This window comes from Dryobates pubescens, chromosome 11 (assembly GCF_014839835.1).
Source record: "Dryobates pubescens isolate bDryPub1 chromosome 11, bDryPub1.pri, whole genome shotgun sequence".
Classification (NCBI taxonomy): Eukaryota; Metazoa; Chordata; class Aves; order Piciformes; family Picidae; genus Dryobates; species Dryobates pubescens.
Window position 1 is genome coordinate 7,137,845 of NC_071622.1, and position 15,637 is coordinate 7,153,481.

The following is a 15,637-nucleotide window of genomic DNA, read 5'->3' on the forward strand; positions in this document are numbered from 1 at the left end:
GCATGCTCCCCTCTGGGAGCCTCTGATATGCCAGGTCAAACCACCAGGTTATATTTTACAAGTGGTCCCATGGAGGGCAGCCAAAAGCTGACAAGAATTCACATCTCAGGCTCCAAACCCCAGGGTTTAACTCTTCTGTTACTGCAGCTTCAGCCAGGATGCAGGGATTTTAGCATTTACAAAATGTCTTCACATGAAAAAAAATTTACCATTCAGGCCACCATGCCTCATTTTTTCCAACCATGTGGGAATCAAACATGATCAGCATAAGAAAGGCAAAAACTTATCTGAGCCTGTCCAGTTTTAGATATCACCAATATGACCCTTCTCTGTAGTCTCCTAGATGTGAAAAACTATTCCAAACAATAATAACTGGGACAAAAGAAAAGGAATAAAGAGAAACATTTCCATTAAAAAAAGAAATTAATTCTGGGAAAATCATTCATTCATTCCATGTGAGACGTAGATTACAATTCAGTTGCCAAAAAATTACCTACTCAAAATTCACCATCTCACATTATGCATAATGATATATTCACAAAGTTCTTCTGTTACTCATTATTCCTGAATTGCTTACCTAGACTGTTTCCAAAAGTGACATTATACTGTCAGGCAGTCAACCAATTATTTAGCACATTTAAGAAAGCAAAACCTGTACCAAATCAAGCACTAAACCAGGAGGGTATCACTTGCTGCAAAAACAGACCCATTTCCAAATGTCATTTAAGCTGAGTATAGCCCTCTTCATTAATCCTCTGACATTTGTCAAATAAGAAATTCTAACTAAAATAAACTCTTAAAACCTGTATCAAGTGACTTTAAACTAAAAGGAAATTTAAGCAGAAATAGAAAACTATCAACAACTCTTGACAAGCCTTGAGGCATTTCAAAATAAGGAATGCAAAGAACCTCCTCAAGTTTCAATCCAGAAATGTTTTTTATTTTCCCTAAAAATATGGAGCTTCTCCTGTTTACAAGGTGCTACCCTGCTGCTGTAAAATATATGCACCCTACAGAACCCAAAAGCCAGGTGATGTGGGGACATGTGTTCCGAGAATACATCCTTATACTATGGAAGGGATTTCTGCACCTGCCTTGAAGTAAAAGGACTGGAGTTACAAGAGTCTCAATCAAGAGAAACCAGCAATTCTGATACACAGGAAAAAGAACCACTGCCAAAATGGAGACCTCATTCAAATAAGGTGGATGCCTCCATCCCACCCCCTTGGAGAAGGGAAGCTGACCATCACTCTGCAATGCCCAGGAAGGCCATCTGTTTACCGCAGACTCACTGAGGATGCCGCACACCAAACCACACCTTAACAAGTCATAGCCCTAAATATAGGTTTCCCCTCATCCATTGCAACAGCTTCTATGAAAAAAGTCTTTAAACAAAGTCAGGCAACCCCCTCAGTCCAACTGTCGAATGTCTGTGCCTAATATGTTTTTGCTACTTACAGTTTCTGATTAAATCCTTGTTTCCTAGAATAGGAACTTCAGATAAACAAATTAATATATTCTTAAATTATATCACAGATGTCCATAAAATCCTAATTACATAAAACTCATAACACTGTAATTGCACACTGAACAAGTAATTATGTACTGTGCTCAACACTGAGTGTTTTGGAGCAGCATTAGGTTTCCCATTTTCTTTTACTTAAATAAGACAGTAAGAATCTGACCACTATCACATTCAGAAGTGGTGACCAGATTTTGGACAGGCTAGGAAGAAAAAGATCTATGAACCACTCTGCAAAACTATAAAGTGGAACACAAGCCCTATGAGGAGAGACTGAGGGAGCTGGGGTTGCTTAGCCTGGAGAAGAGGAGACTCAGGGGTGACCTTATTACTCTCTACAACTACCTGAAGGGAGGTTGTAGACAGGCGGATGTTGGTCTCTTCTCCCAGGCAGCCAGTACCAGAACAAGAGGACACAGTCTCAGGCTGCACCAGGGGAGGTTTGGGTTGGATGATAGGAAGAAGTTCTACACAGAGAGAGTGATTGCCCATTGGAATGGGCTGCCCGGGGAGGTGGTGGAGTCGCCATCATTGGAGGTGTTCAGGAGGAGACTTGATAGGGTGCTGGGTGCCATGGGTTAGTTGTTTAGGTGGTTTGGATTGGTTGATGGGTTGGACACGATGATCTTGAAGGTCTCTTCCAACCTGGTTTATTCTATGTATTCTGTTCTATGTATTCTAAAGAATTAATAGCTAGTATCAACAGACTTTATTAAAGCTAGAAGCTCCAAGGAAAAACATTCTTACAAAAGTAATCTCCACCATATATCCCCATATGAACATGTTCTACATGAGTTCATGAAATCCAAATGGCATGAGCAAACATCCCTTGAATAATCCGGCTGAACCCAATTCTTCACCTGATTTGTTTGGATAAAGCAAATTTCCACTGAGGCTTCACCTCACCTGGAGCACCCAGGGCATCAAAACTATGGCACATGAACACTTTCATCCCTGTTACCACAAACAGAGTAAGCTGCTTCTGGGATTACTGAAACTAGTTTGTATCTTGCTGAAGATGTTGCAGAGAGTGTAACAGTTTTTGAAATGGGGAAATGCACGTTCCTTTAACATCATGACCCACTACTTCCAGGTTAGAACAATTAATTCTTGACATCTTCTAAGCAACCTGATATCCAGAAATGCTGTAAATTCATATTTTTTATTAAATTAAAGGACAAATACGAGTGTACAAAGACTTGCCAACCCATAAAGAGGACCAGCTGTGAAACATGGCCTCATTTTCTTCAGTAATTTAACTTCCCTGATATGGCCAAAAGAGTGCAAGCCACATCCCAAATATGATTCAATACCTCAGTTTAATTTTGAACATCATTCTCTATCCTTCCTAAAGATATCTGACCTTAATTCTAGCCCATGGTTGTGTAAGGCTACAGCAGTCTTATTTCACCTGTTATCAATTTCTGCTTATTGTAACCATGCCACTCCACATTTCCTTTCACTCTTTTGAAATGTTTGCATAATTTTCATTTGTTCAAAGGTTATGTATGAAATATTTTCATTCTTAATTAGATTCATTCTTTTACAAGCCACAAAATCTCATGCTATCTGACTTGATATCAGAGGCACCAACAGCTGTTCACCTGTCCAGGTAAAAATAAACACAACCACAAAATATTAGCAAGAAGGGAAAACTTATGTAGATTCTTGCAAATACAATATACCAAAGGTTAAAAGGGAGAAATATTTAACATTAAGGCCTAAGTTTTCCTATCATTTTTTCCACCAGGTCCCAGTAGCACTTGCACAGCCATGGGAATGAACCACTGCCTGGTTAACCTGAGGGTGTTAAGCTGACTAGAACTAAGATGGTAATAACTTGCCAAGATGAACCTTTGCTCTAAGCAAACAGGAATGCCTATCCCTGGTACTGTAACCAAGTAAACAAAACTACAACAAAGAAAGATAGGATAAAATAGGATCAAGAGCTGCACAGGTGAAGGCAACAAGGACAAAAATAAAAAGTTACTACAGCAGACCTAAGCTCGTACACGGAGCTGTGGATCTGTGAATCATCAACCACTCAGTATATAGAAAGCAGATGGCTGGAAGGTCCTCATATATGAAAAATATTATTATCAAGGAGAGTCCATAGTAACAGTGGAATATAGCTTGACACTAAGCCTTTTATATGAACTACTCTTAAAGGAAAAATCATTCACCGACCAATGTCAAAAGCATAAAGACTAACAGATTCTCAGAGGAAAAAAAAAAGCAGTAGGCACCAAAAAGACTTTCAAAAATAACTGATAATCATTACATCTCTTACTCCAAAAGAACAGTTCTCAACTGACTTTAACAGTAATCTAATTTTGGCAATTAATTACTGTCTGTTCATTTGCCTTAACGCTGAAGAGCATTTAATTGCATCTAATCACTCCTTTAAAGGAACATTACCCAAAACCAGCTTTTAAATAACAAAAAATACTTTAGAATGATGTTGATGACAATGACATGAAAATGGCAGAAGACTGCTCTTTAATCCCTGCCCTTCACTTCACTGCAAGTGGTGCCAAAATGCGCCCCACAGTAAGAATTTTCACCAATGCACAGGGAAAGCAGCAGGCTCGCTGGGCAGCCACCTCTTTCTTCGTGCCAGTGCAGTGCAGACACATGCAACATCCCTTTCCTTTGCTGACAGCCCGATTTCCACCCAGCATATGTGATACTCTCCATTACAGGGAGAGAGGCCTAAAATAGCTCAACTTCACATTTTCTTGTTACTACTACCAGAGCTGGCCAGCCAAGAGCAATCTCCCTCTGAAATAACAGTCTAGATTCAGGGGCTATTGCATTACCACCTGATGAGTAACTGAAATTTGACCAGCTACATCCACACTGCAGCATGTGAACTTCAAAACTAGCCCTCTGATGCCTATGCTGGCTCAAGTTTTAAGTAGGTAACACTGAGTTACTATTTCATATCTGCACAAAGATCTCTAGCTTGTGTTAGCTTTTCTCAGCGACTATCTCACTGGGTGAAACTTCTTACTGAAGAAGCTGAAGGTTTCCACTAGGGCTGCTGATGGCCATGTACGTTCCACAGTAACACAGCATGAAGGAAGGGCTGTTCTTGCAGGAAAACTACATCAGCCAAACTCTCCAGTGCTTTAATACTAACTGAGCTGGTCTGGACTTTTTTCCAAGTTTAGACACTCTTGTACTCCTAGCAACAAGCTCAATTCTACCCATCCTTTGTATACTCTGTCTGGAGATGGAGGCTTCAGCCTTACAGCTTCTGTGAGAAACAAGTGTTTATTTACAGCAAGGAGAAGGGACACAGTATGTTAGCACAGACCTGCTGTTTCAGGCACAGATTTGTAAGGTCCCCACTCTAGGCTTTTTAAAGTTGGCTCTCTTGACACCAGCAATACATGTGCGGGCTCCTTTGCTCCAAGGTACAAGCTGCACATGCACTCAGAAGCTAGCACAAAGCAAACTGGGAATCTGCATGCACCCACAGGGACAGAGGTTTCCATTCCTCAGTTATTTTTATAATTTTCCTTAAGTAGGGCTTTAAACTACACATGAACTAGAAAAATTTGTACTAAAAAGCAACATCAACCTGAACCATCAATAACTGGAAGTAAATTACAACTACAAGGCTGTTTCCTTCTGTCAGGTATTAACTCTCTTAAATTATAAAGTTGTTAAGTTCATAAATGGTTATACCAACATCAAACTGCTAGAAATTCCTAGATGATACTGCTCCTTACCTCCACTGAAAAGGATGGCTGTAGCATGGGCTAGATGGATTGCTCTGGGGTTGTGAGTTCAGGTAAAATACCAAAGGAGAAGTAACAAGTGCACAGTCAGCACTAAATGGGAATTTAAGGTGCTGCAGACCTGGAGCAGATGTAGGAGAGAACATGTGCTGATGAACATCACTTCCTCGGCAGTGGGAGAACAAAGGAGAGGAGATTCTGACAAGGTACCACAGTAGGAAAAAAAATAAATCAGGGTCAATACCACATCCTCTGTTTCAATAATGGGAAAAAAAAATACATATATATATTTCTAAAATACAAGTTGTATCTTCTTAATAACTGCAATAAGCTAAGTCATTCTTTTGATTATCATCCAAACCAAACTGCATGTCAGTCAATCCAGTATCTAGTCACCACTATTTTTCCACTGTGAAAATCTTCCCATTTGGAATTGCCAAAATCCTTTCTTGTAGTGATTCCCAAGCTTACTGGAATATGCACCACTGTCAAACCTTAAATGTGTAACTTTTAATTCAGAAAAACTAGCAAACTGATAATGGCTTCAGTAGCAGATATGGACCACTTATATCATAACCTTCACAGTTTAGGAGCCATGGTTCCACCCCCTGGCTGTAGAAACAATAGAAATATGTAACTGTGGAAACATGAATTACACAAACCACTGACTGGAAAATGACATTTAGCACTGACAGCGTTTGAGAGCAACAACTAATTAAGACTGAAAGCAGCACTGTAAAATGGCTTTACTCTAGTATTAGCTATGGGGAAACTGAGGCACAAAGAGGCTAAGTGACTCGTCCACAGCACACCCCTTGTAGTATCAGGATTCCAGTTGAGGACATTGAATTCCAGCTCTATATATACTATATACATTATACTGCTTTTGCAGGCTTAGCAGACAAGTATTCATAGACAGAGAGCACAGAAAATTGTTCAAAGTAGCTGCCCTCCAAAAAGCTGCAGACAGACTTCCACATAAACTTTTAAAAGAGCTTCTAACACTTACTTTATTGAACTATACAGGATGAGATGTCCTTCACTAGAAATAAAGTAAAAGTCCTCTTACAAATGGTGGTATTATAAAGTGTGCTTATGTATTAGAATACAAACGGGTGTCACTATGTATATTCTTACAGCTGAGACTTTGATTCTGATTAAGGGATGAACAAAATTTCTATTTACCATATTTAAACATAAAAGTGAGCAAAAGGGAAATGTGGGGTGCATTTCAGTTTTGTTTAGTCTTCAGGCCCTTCACAGGGAAGTCCTGAAGACAAGCATGTTTGCCAGTGTTTCTTGCTTTACATTTCCTAATGAATCCAAATACTTATCAGCAAGTAACCTTTACATATTAGAAATCCTTCCCACTAGCAATCTCTGCTTAAACAGCTGATGAGCTTTACAGTCCATAGACAGAGAAGGTTAAGCCTGCCTCTCACACTGCTCCTCCCTTCTCTATGTGACAGATTCATTTAACCTCCTCTACATATTAACATACTATTAAATATACTAGTTCCTTAATTTTACCTAATAGAAATATTAATATCATTATGAACATCTTAAATAGCAGTTTTCTTAAGTAGATTTCAGTGCATTCAGAAAGGAGACAAGCATTTTAAAAGGAATTGCTTGTCTAAATTTCATTTGAAGAAGTAGATGTGGCAATCTAAAGAAAGGTTATTTTTTTTGCTTTGAATTTAGAAGTTTTCAGTAGCATTCTTAGTTCTAGAAGATATAAAGATGGCAAAGGTTTCTACAGATTTAAGCCCTGTGACTGCTTTCTGGCAGATTATTAGAAGCATTTTCTAATTTGGAAGAGAGCTCAACCTAAAAATGCAGTTACCAACATCCAGTTTTACTACAGTAATTAATGCTTGGCACAAAATCTAACCACAACGCACCCCACTTAGAAATATTTATATATTGCTCTTTTTGGGCTATTAAAGTAATATGTTAAAGCTTCCAAATGAAATTCTGTGTGCAGCCAAATCTGCATGACAGATAAAGAAAGTTCTAACAAATAAAAGCATTGTCTATTGGCCTCAAAAAAAAAATTGTCTTGTTTTTTTTTTTTTTTCATAGCTTCAATTTAAAATGTTTAAGTGCAATTTCTTTTTCACAACAGTCCTTACTGGATCCGCAGAGATGGGGCTCCAAGCCTCTCTTTCCTCCGTTTCATCATTGTGCTGATGATATACAATGTTTCTTCCCAGCATAAGAGGCTTAGGGCCAGGAAGGAGAGCCCACTGTTATCACTCCAACGCAGAGCACAGAGCAATCAGTGTGATTCCAAGCTCTTCATACACCCTCCGTGTCACAGACCTCAGGAGTTCAGTAATGGTCCAGATTAATCACACGGTTCATGTCAAAGCCCTAATTATTTCTTTAAATACAAAAACCAAACATCTTCTATGAGTCTGTTCATAGCAGCCAGAGGAAGGAAATCAAGCCCACCACTACAAAACAAAGGCACAGGAGAGTCCAAGACACAGACTAGCCATCTGACCCATCACGCTGCCACCAGTACAGTCCTGGCACTCTCAGGCTGAGCTCACAGCAAATCAGCAACAAACTTCTCCTGGGCTTCGAGGAGCAGGAACAGTCGCTCTCATCAAACCAAACGGCGAGCGTAAAGCAAAGGCAGCAATGGCACACTTGAAAGGATTCTGACAGAAATCTCACAGAGCAGCTTGAAAACTCACACTGCGATAGGAATAGAGTCCCTGCTCCCACCCCGAGCGAGCCCTTGCAGAGTCATCAGCGGTGCAAAGAGCAGCTGTTCCTGGCCGGCAGGGGAACATGTGAACCATTCCCCTTGCAGAAATCAATCCTCTTAAGAACACGCACAACTTTAATCTAAAAACATCTTCCTGTAACTCCCAAGCTGTGTTTCTGCTACAAACTTTATGGATTCTAGCACTGAAAATAGAGCAAGAGCAATCACAGCAGCCTCAGGAGCCAAATGCTGAAAGGGGGGAGGAGAAGGAACAGCACTTTCATTCAGAGACAATGTACCCTTCTACAGTGCAACTCTTGCATTTTTGTTTGCAAATGGCAATTTCCATCAGTTACAAATTGATTTAATGCTATCCACAAGAAAAAATGCCCAACATCTTTTAAATGTGCATTTGTAAGAAGGTAGATTCTGCCTCCCCACCCCCCCGCCTTAGTCCCCTCCCAAATATCCAAATATCTATCTGCTATATTTTAAAGTGTTAAAGATTGTATGAGGGTAGGCAGGGACTGCTCTTGACAAGTACCTGTAAACCAAGTCAAATTCCAGATTACAACTCCTACCTCTGTGATTCAAATCCCAGCAGGGGTGCCCCACACTACAAGGTCACAACCTCTCAACAATTATGTCCCATTAGAAGAACAAACTGCCAGTCTCAAAAGTAAGGGTCAGGGTGCCCAGGGTGGCCATTTCAGATTCCCTGCTCCTTCAGAGTAAGAAAGCACAGCAACTTGCTGAAGGTACAAATTTGGTATGTAACATTGGATTATACTTATTAAATGAAAACCTGAATTAAGCAGTGGAAACTTGGTAACAAAACCTGCACAAGACATTTGTCCCTTTTAAATTCTTGATGAAAGCTTCCATAAATTCTTAGTCTCTGAGATCACAGTATATACAGAACCCTAAATCCCCTTACTCACAAAATCACTTCTTTTATAGAACAATGCTTTCAAATTATTTTTAAAGCCTAACATACAAATAGCAACACTCCTACAGTGCCTCACGGGAATAACTCGGCACGTTCCGCCTCCAGAGCCAGCCCCACATATCAGATTAGGAGCACTGGGTTATTTTTGATCTACTGCTTGCGAGCTGCTTCTGCGCAGCTCAGAGAGGGATGGAGTGCTTTGAAAATACCACCCCTTTCCCTCCCCGTCTATTAAAAGTACCACAATCAGGAAGCATTGAATGAAGGCATTACTTCTTACTCATATATCCAGATCCACGGCAGAGCACGGTGCAAAAGCAACAGAACTCCCTACTCCTTTTCAAAGTATTTTTGTTCCTCCATTCCCAGCACTTCAGCCTCTCCACACTTGAGGAACAGCACTTGCTCCTGGCAGTGAAATGGCATTGATCGATCCCCAGCAGACACACTTACCCTCCAAGACAAACAGAAACAGAATGATATACTCCATTTCTCTGCAGATACAGAGGAAATTCCCACAGCACCTGAGCACAGCAAGATAAAGACAAACCAGCACGAAAGGCCAGAAGAGAATTTTCTGCCATTGAACTTGTTTTGGTTTCTAAGGTCTAAGCACTGAGAAGAATACAAGTAGAAACTGTTACAAACTGGCATTCAACATAGCCTCCCACAGAAATTTCTTAGTGTCTGTGTGTGTTGTCTTACTGCAAGGAAGGTGGGGGTAAATCTAACACATTATGATGACTTCTTTTTTAATGAAACACCTTCTTAAATGCCTCGCAAAAACTAAGAACCTTCAGAGGTTTACAAGTAGAAGGAGAGAGTAGAGGCAAGAGAGAAAATGAGCCCCACCATGGACATAAATTACCTTCAGAAGAGATTAGAAGGAATAAAGACCACCATAAAAGCCTTGCACATGTCTTTAGCAAACACCATTAATGCTGCCTGGCACATTTCATAAAAAGGAGGTAAATACAATTTATCAGCACCTATCACCATCAAAGCAGCCATTTGCAACTTATTGATTTATTTATTGAGGGCATTTATTTAAATGTGTATTTTTACTGGATGTGTTCTGGATTATAAATGTTTTTCATGCTTCTTATGTCTTCATGTTCTTTTTCCACTGGTACACAGACCTCAAGAGTATCTTTGCCAGAGACAGCTGATAGCCGGGTAGAATTAACAAAAATAACCTGCATCTGAAATGAAACACTGGCTTAGCAAATTCAGTTGGCTGAGGACATTGCTCTTTTTTTCAAATTTACATATGATGATGGAGAGGAAAATACTTTTTTTCTTGGAAAATTTTAGGTTTAGATAGTAGCAAAATGACAGCAACCCAAGCTAGTAACTCTGCCTAAGAAACCAGGAGGATTCCAAATGTAAATCCACATGTTTCCTTAAAAAGTCCCAGCGGGTCAATAAAGTTCATGTTATAAACAAGTGACTTTATAAAAAATGGGAGTATTGAACAAGAAACTATGGCTCAAATGCAGCCCCAGCTCAATTTAGTAGCTGCTGATTAGCCAAGGAGCACCCAGAAGAAACAGCAAGCTCCAGGACGGTGTTGCAGATCCTGCAGCTGCAATGAATATCTGCGTTTTACAGCCTGGCTTTTTTGGGTGCCAAGTTACTGCTACACACGTGAACACACACAAGTGCTTCATCTTCAGACTTGCTTTGCTGTGCAGTCCCCACCTTTGCCCTTTCAAGCCTGGAACATCTCCAGTGTGCTTCACATGCAGGTGCACATCAAAGTCTTTTGAAAGCTGAAGCCAACGATACAAGAAGCAATCTCTGTACATGCTGTAGCACCAAAAGAACAGCAGAGGGTAATGGCTGAAAATAATTAAACCACTTCCACTAATAGGATGGAGATCAAAGTTTGGGTCTATCACTTCACATGAAATTAAAGAAAATATTCATGAATGGTAATTATTTTCTGTGAACAAAGCATGAGGAAAACACAACCAATACATTTCTATGCATAATATATGAAAGGAAAACTTTGAACTCTGAGTATTGAACCACACCAGAGACAGAATGTAACTACTTGTTCTTGTTCTCAGACTTGTATTATTCAACCTCTTTGTAGCCTACAACTCAGCTGAGTATAATTTCCTTTAGTGTATTAAACATAACTCCCCTACAGAAACACACACACTTTAGGCACATTAACAACGAAATGGTATCTAAATAATCAGGCATTCCTCTTAATGTCACCCTGTTTACAGTTCCCCCATCTGTTTTACATGTCTGCTCACTCTGTGCTGATTATTTCAAGATTAGACTGCAACATCTCCAAGGGCAAAGTCATCATTTATGATGTGCTTGTGCTCCCTTCTGCTAATATGGAAGTAGAGTTGCTAATCAACAGACATCTCAGGCTCCATCCCACCGCTCATTCTCTTCAGCTTCCACACAAAAGGCTTCATGGTCTCCTGCCAAAAATACTAAGACAACCAATTCTGCTCCTTTTCCTTAGTACAAACAAGCATATCAACTGTTGTTGTCCATGCTTACAATTGATTCCTGTAGAAAAAGAGACTACTAACACTGACTTAGGCAAACATAAAGAAATGAGAGACAGGTAAAGTCAGAAGCATTGCCCTTCTCCATTCAGCAATGACAAATGCCTTAGTTAATCCACAGACTAAAACTTTTCTAACTCAACAATCAACTGAAGCAATCACCTAGCAAGCAGCAATAATCAAGTCTTCATTCTCATTCTGGCTGGTTAGAAAATAATTACTTCCTCCCTAAATATGTTCTTTTTACAAATGCACCCCAGCCTCCAGACTAGCATGCAGAAAAATGCTCAGTGTATTTCTATACAAGACAATTGCTACTGAACTGCTACAAAGGCTGGAGTTTGGTCAGAAAAATGGATGCACATCTTGAGGGTTTCTGGCTCCAAGCCAGATGCTTCATCCTTCTGTCAATTCCTGCTTTTGCTCCTGCTGGTGAACAAAAGTCAATGAATGACAGTCAATGAATCAGGACCTAGCAACATCCATAACTATTCCTACTCATTAGCTGCAGCACAACAACAGCTTTTCGGAATAAAGTTGATGTTCAGACTTTATTTTTGCTTACAAGGTTCACTGTGAAGCTGATTCAAGCATAGGAAAAGTCTCCAGAAGCTCTGAGAACTGCCTACAGTCTGTATTTAAGTGCACAGTTTGACGATCCTTTTTGACAGAATGGTTGAACAAATTCATATGCAATATAGGCATATTTTAAACATATATACACATATATACTAGACTTATTCTCTTTTATGATATAAATATTTCTAATGCCTGACTCAAAGACTAGGAGTGGATTTCTTTTTTTAAATCAAGTAAGCACTCTGATACTGGGAAGTGCAAATCATGTACATCAGCTCCACAAGACCCTTCTCAAGGAGCCTATACGCTTCACAGTATGGCATCAACACAAATACACACAAGCCACAATGCACTACTGACTGCTCGAATAGTTAAACTTTCCAAACAAGGAATCATTTGGTAGAATTGACTACAGAATCTGTAGTTTCAGCAACTGCAATCAAATAATCAACTAGACAACACAGGCAACTAACCAGAGACGTGTCAATTCTTCACCGATTGTCAGTCCCACTAAGAGCTGCAACCTTGTGCTTAAAATTTACAGTCTGGATCTTCTTGACACAGGTTGCTAAATTTCTTCACCTAATGATGGTTAAAAAGTCACTCCCTTGTGAAAGAAAACTGAAGTAAAATAATGAAAACTGAAGGTGTTAAGCCAATGTAGAAATAAAACATTCAGTCATTTGGTTTAATTACTACTACATGAAAAGGCTACACATTTGAAGCACTTCCTTCATACCTCAGATATTTCAAATGCAAATACATGAGCAGTTTTGTGGCATACCCACCTCCATGCTTGAGAGAGGGAAGGAAATACCTCTGGCATCTTCAATTTCAATTCCCAAAGTTTTGTAGAAACATATTTAAGTCACATTGAGCAGAAAACCTACTGTTAGCACACTGCTCCAGCATTTGTTCACAGAACCTTCAAATCCTGAACAACAGCTTTTGTTAAGAAAAAAAAGGCAACTATCAAATATAGTTAAAGCCAGCCTACAAGGCATACTGGTTAAAAAAAAAATGTATTAAAAAAATCAGTGTTTCAGGTTCTTTAAATAACTCCCTGACTGGTTTATCATTGTTATAGGAACTAAACAAAGAGGTCTGGTCATGCCCTATTTTGAAAAAAAAAAAACAACCTTTTGATCTGTTGAATTGTTCAGCCCTGAATCACTGGCTCTACACAGCATTTTCCAAACACTGTTCCTTATACAAAAGGGATAGCTTACATTGAAAGACTGGCAATAATTTCTCATTAGAACTAGAAATCTGAGGGAGAAAGGTTAGATGCTTTTGTGAGCTTCAGGTCTGTAGCCTACAAGCTCTGGGAAACAATTTTAAATCATAATGCAATAGCAAGCAGCACAAAAGCTTTCTCTTTTATATACTGCAATCAATATAGCAATTTCTTCCACCATAAACCTGTAAATATAGCAAAGCCAGGCCCTCATAGTGTCACTGAAACACAAGTTAGTTTGCTTAAATCCTTTAAACATAATAATGCCTTCTTTAAAAAAATTTGCAAGTTGTTTAAACCACATTTTTGAAAGCTTACTTTTCCCAACATCTGCTACATTGTCAAAATCTCTCTATTACACTGACTGCCCCACAAACACCTGACCTGTGTGGCCCAGGAGCTGTGTACTTAGACTTCTGTCAACAGACTGTTTGAAGAGCACTGATCGAAGTTGCCCATATCACATAAATAATCAGTGACTTCTGTGGAGTCACTTCAGTGATGTCAGTGCAAGCAACACTCAACACCTCAGCTACTTCCATATCAGGATCTATTCAAGCTGATAATTAGAAGTAAGCTTACACTACTACTACTTTTTCTGCTACACTTAGGGAAATTAATACAGGCTTCAGTCTCAGAGAAATGCCAGCCAGCTGATTCCAAGTGCATGACAGATTCTTGAACATGCTAATAAGCAGAGTATCTGCCCCTTTAAATGATTTCCACAAGTGAACAGCTATATATGTTCAAAGCAAACCAAGTGATGAATAAAGAGTAATTATACTTACAAGCTTCCTCTTCTGGGGAGACTCAGCTCCTTCTGGAAAAAAAAGAAATAAAAACCTTGAGTTAATTTTACTTATTATTCTATATTACATTATCAACGAAGGACTGAGGTGAAATTAATAAGAAACTGGCCATTTCAGAATGCATGCTCAGAGTGTAACTGTGCACAGCACTGGTGCGTATCGGAGGTGGATCTGCACACGTTCGTAGTTTGGGGTACCAAAGTTACTCATTTTCTCTGAATAATCATTGCCTTTGCAGTCACAAAAACACAGGCACTCAACAGAGCAAAGACAACTTTGAAATTCAAGCCTCAGCATAGATAAGGCAGTAATTAATTCTGTCCTACACACCTCATCAGCATCACATGCCAACCACTTCCAGAAGTGTGGTACCCAAAGCGCCCAGCATCTGCTGCTGCTGCTCTCACGTTCTCACCAACCCCAAAAAATGAAGCACAGGGCGGGGGAAGGGGGGGGAGGGGGCTCTGGGATTTGTTGGGTTTTTTCCAAACGTACACATTACTTGTACTATGCATTGTCACAAAAAACATTCCAGGGCCAACGACACACAATTCTCACTTAAAACCAGCATTTTGCACCTCAGCAGCAAAAGCAAAGTTACTGGGGGAATGTTGAGGGGTTTATTTAATTAAATAGCCCAGGGGCAGGCGCAGGCACAAGGCACGGGCAAGATGTACACAGCAACACCCAGGCTTTTGCTGCGGTTTCTGACGTCCTCCCAGCACACCGGTGCCTGTCCCCGCCGGGGCCACCGAGCCCGGCGCTTCCCTCGGACGCCACTAGGTGGGAGCCGCCGCCTGCCACTGGCCCCGCCGCAGCCCCAGGCCCGCAGCCCGAGTCCAAAGGGGAAAGAAGAGGGGGAAACGCCGTGGAGAGGGGGCAAAGGCAAAAAGCCGCCGCGCCGCTCCCTTTACACAGCCCTACCGCTAAGGCAACATTCAGCATGTCCGCGCTGCCGAGCCCCAGACAAGGGCAGAGCGGGCGGGCAAGGCCTGGGAAAAGGAGCGGTGCTGGGCCAGGATTGCCTCACTGCAGCAACCGGGGAAGTACAATACTCGGACTACCCGAACGCTGCTCTACCTGATGTGCTTTTCACCTCCCACTAACACAAAACCCACATCTGTTTTCACTTAACATTGCAAGAAGTCAATGGAAAATAACAAATCCATAGAATCTGGTCACCTCTTGTCCATATTTAGTTGTGGTGCAGATGCTGACTTCAATGATTAACAACATTATCAACAACCTGTCAGCGGCTGCTCTGTTTAGTAATACACTGGACATTGAAGTTTTTTCAAAGGTATCAAAAAGTTACAGCCACTAGAAGTTAAAAAGGGGGGGGGGAACCAAACCACCACACAAACCCCACAAATCATTAAATCTTAAACATGCTGTTATTTCCACCCCCCACCCCCACCCCCCCAAGTATAAGTCCTCTACAATTTGTAATTTCGTTACAGTTTAACACTACAGAGCAAATTTCATGTGTGAATTATCCCAAGGCTGACAGCTTACAGCATCAAGAAATAAATTCCTGTCATC

The 15,637-nt window shown here is 40.4% G+C and overlaps 1 protein-coding gene across 1 annotated transcript in view; it reads right to left on the reverse strand.

The window, feature by feature from the left end:
- Positions 1-15,637, reverse strand: part of MAST2 (microtubule associated serine/threonine kinase 2) — a 198,910-nt gene that overhangs the window by 96,719 nt on the left and 86,554 nt on the right. Inside the window, exon 4 of the mRNA XM_054165723.1 lies at positions 14,075-14,106. Within this exon, the coding sequence (XP_054021698.1) occupies positions 14,075-14,106 (32 nt within the window). The remainder of the gene's footprint in view (positions 1-14,074; positions 14,107-15,637) is intronic.